The 14,905-nt window shown below is 58.8% G+C and overlaps 4 protein-coding genes across 4 annotated transcripts; 3 read left to right on the forward strand and 1 right to left on the reverse strand.

Moving 5' to 3' along the window:
* Window positions 1-1,404: 1,404 nt before the first annotated feature.
* Window positions 1,405-2,645, forward strand: JDV02_008742 (uncharacterized protein). The gene is made up of 2 exons (XM_047990372.1): window positions 1,405-1,577; window positions 1,657-2,645. The coding sequence occupies exons 1-2, from the start codon at window positions 1,473-1,475 to the stop codon at window positions 2,554-2,556; spliced, it is 1,005 nt and encodes a 334-aa protein (XP_047846379.1). The 5' UTR covers window positions 1,405-1,472; the 3' UTR covers window positions 2,557-2,645.
* JDV02_008743 (uncharacterized protein) lies at window positions 2,644-4,571 on the reverse strand (the record flags this gene model as incomplete). The annotated part of the gene is made up of 3 exons (XM_047990373.1): window positions 2,644-3,108; window positions 3,207-4,172; window positions 4,321-4,571. 3 exons carry the CDS (start codon window positions 4,569-4,571, stop codon window positions 2,700-2,702), a joined length of 1,626 nt encoding a protein of 541 aa, XP_047846380.1. The 3' UTR covers window positions 2,644-2,699.
* Window positions 4,572-5,551: 980 nt separating this feature from the next.
* JDV02_008744 (uncharacterized protein) lies at window positions 5,552-7,048 on the forward strand. The gene has a single exon (XM_047990374.1). The coding sequence runs from the start codon at window positions 5,907-5,909 to the stop codon at window positions 6,822-6,824; it is 918 nt and encodes a 305-aa protein (XP_047846381.1). The 5' UTR covers window positions 5,552-5,906; the 3' UTR covers window positions 6,825-7,048.
* Window positions 7,049-12,104: 5,056 nt separating this feature from the next.
* JDV02_008745 (uncharacterized protein) lies at window positions 12,105-14,897 on the forward strand. The gene has a single exon (XM_047990375.1). It carries the CDS (start codon window positions 12,972-12,974, stop codon window positions 14,496-14,498), a length of 1,527 nt encoding a protein of 508 aa, XP_047846382.1. The 5' UTR covers window positions 12,105-12,971; the 3' UTR covers window positions 14,499-14,897.
* Window positions 14,898-14,905: the final 8 nt, after the last annotated feature.

Here is a 14,905-nt window from a genome sequence, read left to right on the forward strand (position 1 = left end):
CATGCTTAGACACGTCCGCCGGTGCAGTCACATCGACTATTGGACACTTCTTTTCACTCCATGTCGTTCAGTTTGGTTAGATCACATCACGCACAGCGTACCAATGCAGAAACACCATTCTTGATTTAGCGTGAAGCCCCCAGCCCCCTAGTGCGAGTGATCCCGACATTCGACAGGTCCGAGGCTGTTCGTTCAATACCAGATTACTAGTCTGCGTTCTGGCAGAGAGAGATCGAAAGACAAGAGACTGGACTTGACGTGGGTTGGGACCATGAACCGGTTCACGTGGGCTTGCCGCCGTGCGTTCCATGCGTCGCGCTTGCCAGGCTGGCAGCATCCCACCGTCACGCTAGACACTTTACGACCAACGATTTGCTGGGGCAGCCAGGTCGCGCGCTTCGAGTTGGGCCGTAGGGGTCGTATCACATCGGCCCTTTTTCGTCATGGTGCAAACACCACCAGACATCAACGCGACTGGACTCCGGCCATATGGGCACTAGAAGCCTAATGGCCGACCCCGTGCAGGTTTGCTCCTGCTGGAAGGGCCTGGGGCTGGATCACCAGATCGCACTGGTATGCGTACGATCTCAGCCCGCTGGATGAGTCTCGTTCTTTTTTTTCTTCATCAGATGGCGGAGCCGGAGCCGCATGCGCATGCGCCTGCCGATCCGCTCCGGTCCGAGCTTCCGGCCCCACAGCTCCGGGCCGCGTCAATGCCAAGACGGGTCCGATGGGAATTGGGAGACTGGCAACAGGGCCGGTGCCGCTGTCAATCGTACATTTATATATCATGACCCAATGCGGTAATTCTAGTGTCAGTTACATGTATATTGACAAAGACAAGAGGGGACCGTGTAGGGAGGCATCCGTCGTGGAAACAGTGCCCCTCCCAACAGTAGCCACATTTGATGGGTTTGGGCATGGACTGGAGTCGAGAGATGTTCCCCCAATTCGCTTCAGCTACATGTATCAAAGAGAGAGAGAACACAGCATCCCATCATTAAAGCCGAACAGAGTGCGGATTCTTTAAGCTAAGGGGGCCTAGAAGATCAAAAGTCGCACTGGCATTCTCGTCTTAGAGTCATATCCGTTGTCAGTCGTATGGCATGGGTGGGTATTGAGGAGCCCGTTCGCTCACACGAGTGCGTGAATGCGCCTGACCAAATGCGCGTGTGGATCGCCTGCGAGGAAGTCAAATATTCACGAAGTTAAATCTGGGCAACCGTACGCCAGTACCACATTGCTTCGTACAAGCCGTATTGCACGACGTAATGAGACACTCCGGCCCCGCACGATCGACACCTGCGCAGATCCCCCCCCCAACGTGACTCAAACGGCGAATTCTCGTGTAAAAGTACGAAGTATTTCAAGCAAATTTCTTGCATTGCGCATCAGACTGCGAAGAGACAACTTCGAAGAGCCACGACTTGACGCGGCGTCTCGCATCCGCTCGCCACACCCAAAGCGCAAACATGTCCGTCGTTGCAGTGGCCGGTGGCCTAGGCGACATGGGCAGCCTCATCACCAAGGCCCTCTTCGACACGGGCAAGCACGAGGTCTACGTCATGACGAGAAAGGCAAGTGATGGCCCCCAAGTCGCTGAACATGGCGCCTCTGCAAAAGACCTGTACACTGACGACATGTGGGAGCCGTCAGTTGCCCCAAGACCGTTCTGAGCGCACATCGCCCGTGACGGGGAACCGCTACCTGCCATTCCTCGAGACGGATTATTCCTCCGAGGAGGCCCTCGCCGAGCAGCTCGCCAAGCACAACGTCAGCGTCGTCATCTGCGCCTTCAGCCTGCACAACGACTCCGCCGCCGACGCGCAGGTGCGCCTCATCCGCGCCGCGGACCGGACACCCAGCGTGCGCCGCTTCCTGCCCTCCGAGTTCAACGTCGACTACGACCTCGGGGACGAGGTGCTCCCTTATCCGGACAAGAGGCTGCATCTGGCCGCGCGCAGGGCGCTCGAGGCAACGACGATGCTCGAGTACGCGTACGTCTACCCGGGCATGTTCATGGATTACTTTGGGCTACCGCGCGTGGAGAGCCACCTGCGCGAGCTGTGCTTCTTCATCGACCCCGTCGCGGGCCAGGCGGTGCTGCCGGGCGACGGGGAGGCACGCATGAGCATGACCTTTACGACCGACGTCGCGCGATACGTGGCGCTGGCGCTCGAGCTGCCCAGATGGCCGCGGGTGCTGACCACGGCGGCGAGCACCATCTCGTTGAACGAGCTCGTCCGTCTCGCCGAGGTGAACCTGGGACGGAAACTCAACGTGCGCTACCAGCCCGTCGAGAAACTCCGCAGCCACGAGAGCATCGACTTGCCCACCAACGTGGACATTGCTAAGCGCTTCCCTAAGCGCTTCCCCGGTGGGCTCGATCAGCTGCGCGCGCTGATTGCGGACCTCGAAGCGGGCGTGGCCCTCGGCGCGTATGACTTGGACAAGCTCGAGGGTCACTTGGACCTTGTCAGTGCATTCGAGGGCAAGACACAACCGCCCAAGAGGATTGAGGCCATGATGGCGGAGGCGTGGAAGCACGAGGCGTAGTCGCTTACAAAAAAGTTGATTCAGCTCGTCACTTTGGTCACGTTCAGATTATTCAGTAAAAAAAAAGGGGGGACATTCACAAGAAGAGCGTCTGAATTTATCGCTGCTCAATGCTAAAGGGGAGTAACTCTGCGCACACGAGGCTAGACCGTCCGACTATCCAGCTTGATCACCGCGCCGTCCATGCTCTCGTCTCCCCTCCATGAACTAAACTTGCGCGACGGGAGCTTCTGCTCAAACATGCGGTCAATCTCCGAGGGCGTCCGGCCCTTCATCTCCGGGATCAGCCAAAACGACGCGACGAAGCTGACGGCGCACAGCCCCGCGAAGACAAACGCAGTCTTAGCCTTGAGGTCACCCTGGTCCGGATTGTAGATGTAGGGCAGCGCGAAGCCGAAGATCGCGGCGGCCACGCCTGCCGTCAGCCAGCCGACGCCCTGAGCCCGAGCTCGCAGCTGCAGCGACGAGGCCTCCGCGCCGACGGCGTACGAGGCGGGCCAGACACTGAGCCCGGCGACCGTGATGGCGAGGATCATGGTCGCGGCCGAATACCTGTTCGCGTAGCACAGCATCAGCATATTGCCTTTTTCGTTAGGGAAACAAGGGGCAAGGGTTGGAATTGGAAAGGGGAGGGGGGCTCCAAATATTACCACATGGAAATGGTGCCGGGCCAGATGCCGGCGACGCCCATGGCCCCCCAGAGGATCGTCAGGATGGCCAGGCTGTACATGGTCAAGTTCCTGCGCCCGACTCTCGACATGATGTAAATGCTGCACACGTTGGCCAGCACGCCACACACGATGCCCAGGATGAGGACCAGGACGCTCAGGGTCGACGACATGCCGAGGACCTGGACAAAGTAGCTCGCCTTGGACAGCAGCGTCAAGCCAAACATCTGCGGCAGCACGCCCGCAAACATGACGATCACGGTGCGCCTGCGGTTGGCCCCCTTGAAGCAGTCGCGGTAGGTCGCGCGCGCGCTCTTGCGTTCCTCTTCAATGTTTCGCCGGATCGCGGCAATGGTCTCCTCGGTCGGTACGTCGTCGTGGCCGTCGAGCCGGCGCTGGGCGCGGCGCGCCTCGTCGAGCAAGCCCCTGCGGACCAGGTAGGTCGGGCTCTCGGGGATGGCGTAGGAGAGCAGCAGCGGGATGGCGGAGAAGACCCACTGGGTGCCGAAGCAGATGGTGTACCCGTTGGGGAGGTTGAGGCAGCCGAAGATGACGGCGGCGCCGATGAGCTGCCCGAGGAGGGTGAAGACGGGGAACAAGGCGAGCAGGGGCCCGCGCAGGCTCGGGGGCGCAATCTCGGACATGTACGTCTGCGTCGTGGTCATGACCATGCCGATGGCGCCGCCCTGGAAGCCCTTGCCGGCGAGGAAGACGCCGCGGCGGCCGTTGATGTCGGCGGGATGGCTGGAGACGAAGGAGATGGCGACGCCGACGGCGCAGAGCAAGGACCCCAGGGCGAGCGACGCCCGTCGCCCGCGCCAGTCCTGGAACCAGCCCCCGGCTATGGCCCCGATGATGGACGCGCCGGGGCTGGCAAAGGTCCAGAGCCCGAGCCATAGCGATGGCAGAATCCACTTGCCGTCGGGGAGCTGCTCGCCAAAGTCACGCCTATATACAGGGGGTTCACACGCAGAGGTGGTCAGGTCAGGTCACTTGCTCTAGTTGTGTCTTATCGCTGCGGGATCTCGTACACATGGGGTAGGAGAAGGAACAACAGACGAGGACGAGGGCGAGGACGAGGACTAGGACGACTCACTGGAAGCTGGGCATGGCAGACGTGGTGCCGACAATGGCATAGTCGTAGCCGTACATGAGGATGGCAAAGGTCAGGCCGACGCAGTAGAGAACGACCCTGGGCCACTTCTTGATGGACTGCAGCAGCGTCAGGTCCTTGTTCGGATCCGTCTCGACGACGGCGACGGCGGTGGCGGTCGTCTTGTTCGTCTCATCCTCACGGGGCAACGACTGCTCGCCGGTCATCGTCGCGTCGAGCGGATAGTCTGTCATGGCTTAAGTCAAGACCGCCTCCCAATGATGATTTGCGACCGCGTGGCAAAACAAAGGTCGCAGTCCCTCCTTTACAATGGATGGAGAAGTCGGCGCGCACCGCACGCAGCATGTGTTGTTTCTCATAATTAAGTTGCCTCGGCGCGCCGCCAAGCGAGTTGCAACGTAAGGGGAGGCCTTCTGGTCTCTGCCTCGCCACCAATCAATCAATCCGTCAATGCCTCCACTGGCATCGACAACAGGACTGGAGGGGATGGAGAGAGACTTGGTGTCGCCCGCGCGCGCTTTGGCGGGATTGGCGTCCGTCCGCGGCGCGTCAAGGTCCGTGAGGGGTATGTTGCGGGCGATCGTCAAAGTCGATAGACATGATGGACCGGCCGAGGCACGCCAACGACGCCTCCATTATTTCATGCAGCCAGGCTCAATCGCACTCGCAGCCACCCATTCACGATGATGATGGTGATGATGATGATAATGAGGCAGGGGTCTTGGATCACAACCTCCAGCAGGGTGCTATTAAGCAGCGTACATACGTGCCGTACGCCTGCGCGCAGCGTGGCTTGAAGCTCGCCTCTGCACCTCCATCAACAAAGCGGCCTAGGGTCTAGACGGATTGATCCACGTTGATGAACATTGGCTGCTCCTGCTGCTACGCGGTCGGCCCCCCGCGATGTGACCAGCAGCTCCGCCCGCCAAGGAACGTAGCAACATGAACGTCTGTGCGGTCCATATCGAGGAGGAGACGTCGACCATTTGCGAGAGTATATACAGTATATACGAAGTAGTGCTACCGTCTGTTACGGAGCACCCTGGTGGAATGACTCGATGGACATACATAGTATTCACGACAAGGAAAAAGGCCCTCGAGGGCCCCCCGTCAGCAACCCCCCTCACGCGGGGTCAAGACCGCCCGGCTCGTGGGCCCCGATGTGGACAAGAGCGTCCTGATTTGACTTGGGTTGTCGACGCCACCCGGGGAAGAATATCCAAAAAAGCCTGCTCCTCCCCTTGTCACGCGGGCTCTTTCTTGCAGCTTCTCCTCTCTCTGCCCAGCCATCACAGGCATTGAGGCAAAATTCCCGAGGCTCAACTCAACCACCACCTCCTCCACCACCACCATTATCATCGACATCGTCGCCGCCGCCGCCGCCGCCCTCGTCGGGGTGCCTCGTCGCGTACGAGCCAGCTGACTGACCAAACAACCTTCAACGCCACACCGAGACCATACAGCCACCACAAATTCCACAATATAAACGCACGCACGCACATTCGCACGTAGACGTATGTAGATCGCGCCGTCCTGTCTGCCTGCCCTCACATACTCCGCACCCCATAATGCTCGCCGGCGTCCAAGCGCACCTCGGCCGCACCTCGACGGTCGCGCTGGCCGCGCTGCTGCCCACCGCGGCCGTCGCCGTCCCCGTCGTCTACCTGGTCTACCTCAACGGGCGCATCCGCTCTTCCACGACGTCCCGCGCCGGGCGTCGCAGCAGCTCTCGCCAGCACGGGAATCACCAGGAACAGCAGGAGCGGCGTGAGGGATCAGCGGCATCCGAGACGCGGGCGCCTGCGGACCCGAGGTCGCTCCCCGGCCACGTCAGGTCCGACGATGGTTCGCAGTGGGTCGTCTCGTACGAGCGCGTCGTCTCCAAACCCATCCCCGCGTCCTCCCTCTCGCGTCCTCCCACCACCACCACGGCAGCAGACGACCCGGCGGCGGCGACGGGACAAGAGGAGCAGCAGCAGCAACGGCCGTCCCCGCTGCTGAGAGCCTACATCCGCGCGGCGCACGTCGCCTTCAGCTGGACGCCGCAGGCCCTGCTGATGCGCGCCATGATCAAGGAGCCGTCCCTCAAGCGCTCCTTCGACAGGGACTGGATCGACGCGCTCGACTTTGTCCCCGGCGACATGGTCAACGGCGTGTACAGAGCCTCCCATTACAGCAAGGAGGCCGGGTCCGTGTCGGAAAGGTCGGAGCTGCTCATCGAGGTCCCCGCGTCGTACAAGGGCCCGCCCGTCAAGGGCCTGCTCGTGGCCGCGATTGAGCCTGCTGCCGCCTCGAGCACGTCGGACGAGGAGGACGAGGAGGCCGTCGTCTTCGTCAACGAGACGTGGATGTGGCGAGGCGTCGACGAGCCGCCCACTCTGCTGGAGTCGCCCTTGGGCGGGTGGTTTCACGGCAAGCTGGCCGGGTGGCTCATCCTCAAGGGGCTCAGCACGGTGGTGGCCGGCCGCAAAGATAAGGCAAGCTGATCAAGGCCATTCCCTCGATGCTGAGCCAGACTTCGTCGTTGCGCGCAATTTTATTAAGCGGCATTCGAGCCCCCAGGTGCTGGCAGAGGCGGCCCCAAGGCCCAGATCCTTTTGGCTGGCTGCGCCTGATATCCCAAAACTCTACTCCTTGTACATAATGACACGCCTTGTAATATACCCACCGAGTTCGGGTTCTACAGCATACCCCCCTCTGCGTATATCAACACCAGACCGCCGCAGCAAAGTACAGCTCTGGGACCACATCATGGCGACGCATCGAATCTGCCTGCGCGTTGACTAGTCCGCTCCTTCGTACAAGCATCGTTTTGCACTCGCTCTGGTTGGCAGTTATCGTCGAGTCCCCAAGGCTCCTCGAGCTGGAAAACCAGATAATGCATCGGCAAAAGCAAGGGAGATAAGCATTTTGTCAGAGAAACACAGACTTGAGCGTTGCTGCAGATGCATTCCAAATGCGAGCTTAAAATAATATCCCGCGTCTTACACTTGACCTCGGAGAGAAGCGGAGTGTCAGGTACGGCCGCCGCAATAGACTGCACTCCACGTCTCATACCCCATGGACCATGAAGCTTCATGTTACGAGCGAGCGACCCGGATCGCACGTGTACGTAGTTGACCCGTCACGCTCACACGTGGATGAAACCCGGCATGGTCCGTCCTTCAAACCTTCTGGTAGACATTGACGATAAAGGCCCGGCGCCCTGGAGCTTCCGGGTTCTGCCGCGCGCAAAACGGCCTAGGCCGCTGGACCTGTCCTTGTTCTGTCGTGGGTATATTGCGCCCTGTAGTACGTGGACTTGGTTGCTGCGCACGATGACGACGACGACGACGACGACGACGACAACACTTGGAAGTGACAGCTCAGCCACCAGGTACAGGTAGTGAGAAGTTTGGTGGAGTGAGGCTCCAGTCCAGCACCGTCTTTGATGCTACCCACCCTCTTCATCGCCCACGGGAAAATACCCGTCCGTTGATAGGACGAGGATCATGCTTGCCTTCAACCTTTCTGGTTCCCCCAATTGCGTGCGTTTTGGACGTTTTGGCCTCTCCTGTATTATATGGGCCGCAACAACCCCGGCTGTTTTACATTGTTATCATCATTGGGGGCGGCCCGGGGGGGTCAACTGGTGGGTGTCTGGTCTGGTTCTCGCTGTCCGGGCCTGAAACGCCTTAGACGGCGGTGGCCGCAGCTGGTAAAACAAACAAATTTAGCAGCAACGCGAATCCACAATGCCTTGTATATTGACGTATGGCGTGCGCGCGAAGGCCCAGTGCCCTTGCTTGTATGCGGAAATGTCTTTTAGCAGCACTGAGCAAAGGAAGGCAGAAAAAAACACACACCAAGCAACACACGAGGTGAACGCTCTCCAGTCTTTTTTGTTGCGATCACCCAAGTATGTCACCACAGGTTGTCCGCACCATCGCGAGCCTTGCAGAGTCGAAATGACGGTAGTGACTGCACCCCCTGAGACAAACAGGGGCACCATCATGGTTGGTTTCGTGGAGTTAAAATCAAACGAAAATACTCAAAACCCATCCGGCTCGATTCGATCCGCCGAGGCATGATCGTTTGTTGGCGTGCAGCAACCTCTCGCGGTTGATTTGATGTCAACGCTAATGTCCCACCAGACCCGGGCCGCCAACAAGTTGACACGAATTGGATTCGAACCAAGAGATGTCTGAATGCCACGCGCCTTTTTCTTTGGTTGTCACTCTTACTGCGTAAATAGCTCACCTGCTGCATGTGTCTGGTGCAACACAGGATTAACACGTCGAATGTCCACTTAGTTGACAATACACGTCGCATTCAATGTGCGGTCTGGACTGGAGCTTGTCCACCGATCCAGCTGGTCTGGACCAGACTGACGCTCTACGTGTAGTAGCAACTTGTTGAGACGTGCTATAGCGGCGGGCCTCGACGCAACGTCAATATTGTGCTCCGGCCGTAGATCGCCCTGGTATCTCACATTTGATGATGACGCTGCGGGCTTGTCTCCGAACCTCGACACACCGCCCATCTTGATTGCGTCATTAAGCAAAATGTTGTTGTAAGCGCAGAGACAGTGTCGCTTCTTCACGGCTTAGTTACTCAGCTCGATGAGCACCTCCAGTGTTGCGTTCACGGTCAAGCAGGGTTCCACGACAGGATTCCGCGGATGCAGCTCATCGTCATATCGATCGAGCTATCACAGAGACAGGACAAGATAGCACAGGTACTGCGTCCCGATGGCTTGGCGGCATACAGCACATCGGCCCTGCTGATGGTAGTGGTGGCTACGAGAAAAGGCAAGGATCCCAGGTTCAGGTTCAGCAGCCTCCCCCCCCTCCCCCCCGTCTCGCCGGTACGTATCAAACAGTTTGCGCCCCCTCCCATTGTTGCGACACCCGCCGGCCCGCTGCTGCGTGTGAGTTACTGGCCACTGATCCATCAAATCATGTTGTGGACACGCACACACACACACACCATCTCGGACGCGGCGAGACCCGCAAGGGCGGACCGCATCGACGGCGAGGATCTTCGTTCGGCACGGCCAGGCGCCGGGACGCATCTCGCATTCGAATCGCCGGGTACCTCATGTATGTACCACGTATCGGTGCAGACGGTAGGTAGTCCTGGCATCATGGCAGCTTGGCGAACGGCTCAAACGGTGCCCGTGCAATCGCCATACGCACTCTGTGTCGTACAGAGTCGACTAACTTGATTGGTAGCTACAGACGTTGAGGCGATGCTAGTACGTAGTACTACTTCTAGCACGCCCGTTCGTTCGTTGAGGCTCCAACTCAAGCCCGAGAGGTGCGATAGCGGCTGGGCCACAACATGAAGACACCTTACTCACAAGCTCTGCGCCGTGCAACATGGACCTGACTCGACAGCGCGTTGGCCCGCCGCCCATGGAGCCCTTCAGCAAGCCCGTGCGGCCCGACGCGTATGTATGTATGTATGTAGTAGTAGTAAATGTATACTGGCAGTTGTGTCGTCGACATTAGCTCCGCGCTGTTCAACAGACGGCGCGCCCGTTGACGTTGCGCCGCAGCGACCAGGATTCATCATGTAACCAAAATCCAGGGACGTATCCTCATGCACGTGCTAAGCCAACAAAGGTATGTGTGTGTGCGTGCGTGTGTGTGTGTGTGTGTGTGTGTGTGTGTGTGTGTGTGTGTGTGTGTGTGTGTGCGTGTTCAACTTGGCGTTTTTGATTGAGGCGCTCAGCCACTCCCGCTCCCTGCAGAAAAGCCTCAGACACCATGCAGCTCGTCATGTAAAGTTGTATTGCCACCAGCAAAAACTGCCTGCGTGCGTCCACAGTATGCTGCGGGCTGCTGCGCGGCGCAGTCGACACCCTAGTATCCTAGTACCGGCCTAGCCACCGGACGGCGGCCCGGGACTGGGCCGTGCTGTGCTGCGCTGTGCTGGTTGGGGGCGATAAAACACCGACATGGGGAATCTGAATCAGATCCGGCATCTTGCACGTGCGTCATAGATTGCACAAGACGGGTGGTGGTGGTGGTGATGGTGGTGATGGTGGCACCTCCTCTTCCTTCCATTATTGTTCTCTGCTCTCTGTCGACGACCACACACCTTTTTTTTTAACCTTCTACTAGTACCTGTCTGTTCGCCTCTTCCATCTCCGGGTCTCCTGGGAACGGGAAGAGGCCCAGGAGCATCCCGGCCCGGTATGGAATACACATCAAGTGGCATGTTCCCTGCCTATCTTTCCATGCAGCCCCTGGCCTGGCACCAGGGGGATCCGTGCTACGACATGCACATCCAAATCTGGCGGCCGTCGTCTCTTCGTCTCTCCCAGAAGAGGATCAGCAGGCCCAGCACACACAAAAAAGATTAAACCAAACCTGCTGTTCTTTTTCTTCTTGATGATGAAGATTGATGGTGGGTGTCTGTCCCGTTGCTGTCTCTATTTCGCTCTTGTGCGTGTGCGTATGCGTAAATGCGTACGCGCGCGCGTCGGAGGATGCCGCTCTTGCGACCGAGTCCAAGAGCCGAAAGCCACTGCCGCAGAGCGTTGCATCCACGCGTCTTGGTGTGTGGCGCGCAATGTTTCAATCGCAGCCACTCACTGCCTGGGGCGTCTGGTGTAAGTCGGAGCAGGAAAAGACAAAAAGCACCACTTTTTTGGTCTCCCCCATGGCTTACGCGTTACAAGGGCGGGCTCCTACGGGAGAACGATAGAGATGGAGAACGAAGTTGGGCACACCGGGGCTTGCGGCATTGAAGCAGCCAGCAGCCATTGAGACGGACGACTCGAGGGAGATACTAACGTTAGCACTCACACCACAAGGCACTGTAAATTATGGTTATCACAGTCGCCGCTTGGCATGACCCTCCCGGTGGAGAAGGAGAAAAGGAGACGGCGGGCTCTAGCCTCTGGGCATGAACGGTCAGACACGGGCATCGAGTTCCCAATGTCCGGCATCGACACTGCCATCCGAGGAGGAGGAGCAGCAGCAGCAGCCAAGAGAGACGGTCCCTGAACCGGGCCCCGGCAGTGACACCACACACCGTCGACGCCTCTGCACATGCCCTCTGCTCATGCGGCAAGGATTCTCTTAATTAGTGGGCGTGCTGGGTGGGGGTGGGTGGTGCATGTGTGTGTGTGTGGCTAGTAACCAACTAACTAACTAACGTACGTACAGAGGCCAGGGCGCGGCGTTAAGATCGGGGACCCCGATCGACAGCCGTTGAAACGCTGCTATTTCGGTAGAGACCACTAGTGTTCCGATTGAGCTGCTGGCACTTGGTCTGTGGCGTCTCGAGGTGCTTGCGTCTTGGCCAAGCTGGCTGCGTTTGAAGAGAAATGCCCCGATTGGACACGGGTGCCTCCTTTATTGCCCTTTAACGTTCGTTGCATTTGATGTTGGGCGACGAAGGCCAAGAAATGTTTAGAAAACAGCAGCCGTCATGTCATGGTAGCACAATGGGCAATCTACGTATATTGTAGTCGACAAAAGACTGTCAGTCTGCTGCCCAACACGGATTCGGAAACCCGGCTCGTACGATTGGAGAGTCAGGTCCCCGGTCCCATATTGAGAAGATTTAAAAAAAAACAAAATGAGAGAGCATCGGACACTGGTCGTGGCAGTAGCCAAACACACCACGGCAACGGAGCTCGTGGCTGCCAGTCATCAATCGCACGATAAATGTGAGTGAGCAGCTGGAGACGCCAGGGCAACTGGAGACTTCGAGCGAGCACGGCCCGCCCCCTGTGCGCCTCCTCCCCTTGTTGACTTTCTGACCCTGACGAGGCATGATGATGATTTGTGACCCGCTTCGGGCCTCAAAAAAGTCTAAACCGATTGAACCCTTCCCACTCGCCCGACCCCCCTCCCTGTACTGTGTGAGGCATGCCACGTCTGGTCCCGGGACAAGGGAGGCATGGGAGAGGGGCGGAGGGTCCGGCAGCCGCTCTTATCTCTTGGTCCGCAACTTCAAAGCTCCGGGAGGATTTTCTGGTGAAGCCGTTGATCGTCGCGCACCACCCAGCAGCTAAACACCCCCCGTCTGTCCGTCCGGCGCGCGCGCGCCTGGCACCTCTCGGCGCAGTCGGCGCGATCCACTCCCGTGAGACATGGACGACGCCCGGAGCCTCCTTGGCGCCGGAGGCTCGAGGACAACCTTGAACACATACGCTCGCAGGCAGCCAGGCCCCCCGGGAGGATGGATGTATGGATGGTGGGGAGGGGAAGAGAAAGACAAGCCCTGCACGGTGAAGTCAAACGGCATGGATCAGTGTCGCCTCCTTGCCGCGTAGAGCTTTTCCCTGACGACTGGAGCCCGTGTCCTTGACGAAGGGGGGGCGTGGCATCAACGGTTCCTCCATTCATTGATAAGTGGGCATGCCTGCCAGAAGGTTGAATTGTTTATGCCCTCGATTCCCATGTCTCCTCTCCGTTCCTTTGCCGACATATCTGCTGCCGCCTCGGGTTCAAAGTACGGCCTCAATGTTGATGCTTTTATATTTGAGCGCATAATCTCGACAAGAGAATATAAAAAGGAGAAGGAAAACGAACTCTTGATACCCACAAGCCTCGCGCGTGGCCCTGCTCTCTTTCTCTCTTCGCCCGCCCTGCATCGTGAGTTGAGTTTGAGGCCTCACCAGCCCCAATCCCATCATGTATGCCAACGGCCTCCCTCGGAACCCCTCGCAGCGATCGCAGGCCTCGCAGGACTGGACCGACTCGAACCAGTCGACGCGGAGGAACTCGGCCGAGTCACGAAGGTCCCTGCACGCCGGGCAAGACTGGGCGCCCCTTGGCCGAGGCGTCATGTCCAGCAGTAACAACATCAACAACAACAACAACAACAATGGCAGCTACAAAAACACCAACGACATGGCCGACAAGTACGGCCGGTCAGACAACGAAAAGGTCTCGAGGGCCCCCGGTTACGACGCCGAGGTGCCCGGCTTCCACGACTCTCACGTCGGCCAGCAACATCAGCATGAGCAGCAACAGCAACAACAACAACATCAAGACGACCATCACGGGCACGACCATGCGGGCTCGCAGGTCGACATCTACGACCCCAACCGCCCCAAGCTGGGCTTCAAGCAGCGCCTGCACCACTTCACCTGGGCGTGGTACACGCTGCCCATGAGCACGGGCGGCCTCTCGCTGCTCATCTTTGCGCAGCCGCACCAGTTCCCCGGCCTGCGCTCCATCGGCCTCGCCGTCTACATCATCAACATCCTCATCTTCACGGCCGTGACGGCGCTCATGGCGGCGCGCTTCATGCTGCACCCGGGCGACATGGCCGCGTCGGTCAAGCACCCGCGCGAGGGCTTCTTCTTGCCCACCTTCTTCCTGGCCGTGGCGACGCTCATCACCAGCACGAACCGGTACGCCATCCCCCCCAACGACGTCGGGCTCGTCTGGGCCATCCAGGGCGCATTTTGGGCCTACGTCGTGGCCACGCTGCTGCTCGCCATCGGCCAGTATAGCTTCGTCTTCGCCGCCCACAGCTTCACCCTCAACACCATGATGCCCACCTGGATCCTGCCCATCTTCCCCATCATGCTCTCCGGCACCATCGCCTCCGTCATCGCCGCCACCCAGCCCGAGATCGTCGCCGTGCCCATCATCGTCGCCGGGTTGACGTGCCAGGGCCTGGGCTTCTCCGTCGCCCTCATGATGTACGCGCACATGGTCGGCCGCCTCATGCAGGCCGGCCTGCCCAACCGCGAGCACCGTCCCGGCTTGTTCATGTGCGTCGGCCCGCCTGCGTTCACGGCTCTGGCCGTCATCGGCATGGCCAGCGGGCTGCCCAAGAACGTGGACCCGGACATGGACGGGCGTATGTTCGACCAGGGCATCATCCGCACCATCGCCCTCATGAGTGCCATCTTTCTCTGGGCCCTGAGCCTCTGGTGGTTCGGCATTGCCTTCGTCGCCGTCATCCAGTCTCCCCCAAAGTATTTTCACCTGGGCTGGTGGGCCATGGTCTTCCCCAACACGGGCTTCATCCTGGCCACCATCACCATCGGCAACGAGTTGGGTAATGAGGGCGTAAAATGGGTGGCGACGGGAATGAGCATCCTGCTCCTAATCGTATATTTCTTCGTCTTCTACAGCCAGGTCCGGGCCATCCTATCGCAGGACATCATGTATCCCGGTCGGGACGAAGACGTCGAGGACCATTGATCTGCTACAGCCAAGAAAACAACCAGTATAGGCAATCAGTGCCTTTGCGGACCTGCGTGTGCATTTTGCTCATCATCACTTCTCTCACATTTTTACTCGCCTCGGGGCCAGCTGGCGGGTCCTTTCTCTGCACAGTCTTTTATTACCCTTTGTCTTTGGCCAGCGGCATTGAGATTGACCCGAGCATCAAAAAGAACCGGGCAACACACGGCGTTTGCGGATGGATGCTCTATCTACATCGAGAGCTAAAAGAAATCGGAATGCCAGGATTCCTGTGTGTCTGGCTTATAGTTTCATACCTCGTTTGATCGACGCTATTACATGGCAATTATATTTGGCACTTTTGCCCCATGTCCACGCTCTGCTCTCTGTGTGCTTTGATAGCAATGATGACGCCACAGTGCAAT

The sequence above is a fragment of the Purpureocillium takamizusanense genome, chromosome 8 (genome assembly GCF_022605165.1).
Source record: "Purpureocillium takamizusanense chromosome 8, complete sequence".
Taxonomy (NCBI): Eukaryota; Fungi; Ascomycota; class Sordariomycetes; order Hypocreales; family Ophiocordycipitaceae; genus Purpureocillium; species Purpureocillium takamizusanense.

Bases quoted from the DNA above. Each gene is read 5' to 3' on its own strand.
- JDV02_008742 (XM_047990372.1), top strand. From the start codon at position 1,473: ATGTCCGTCGTTGCAGTGGCCGGTGGCCTAGGCGACATGGGCAGCCTC. The intron at 1,578-1,656 runs GCAAGTGATGGC...GGGAGCCGTCAG, and splicing joins TCTACGTCATGACGAGAAAG to TTGCCCCAAGACCGTTCTGA.
- JDV02_008744 (XM_047990374.1), top strand. From the start codon at position 5,907: ATGCTCGCCGGCGTCCAAGCGCACCTCGGCCGCACCTCGACGGTCGCG.
- JDV02_008745 (XM_047990375.1), top strand. From the start codon at position 12,972: ATGTATGCCAACGGCCTCCCTCGGAACCCCTCGCAGCGATCGCAGGCC.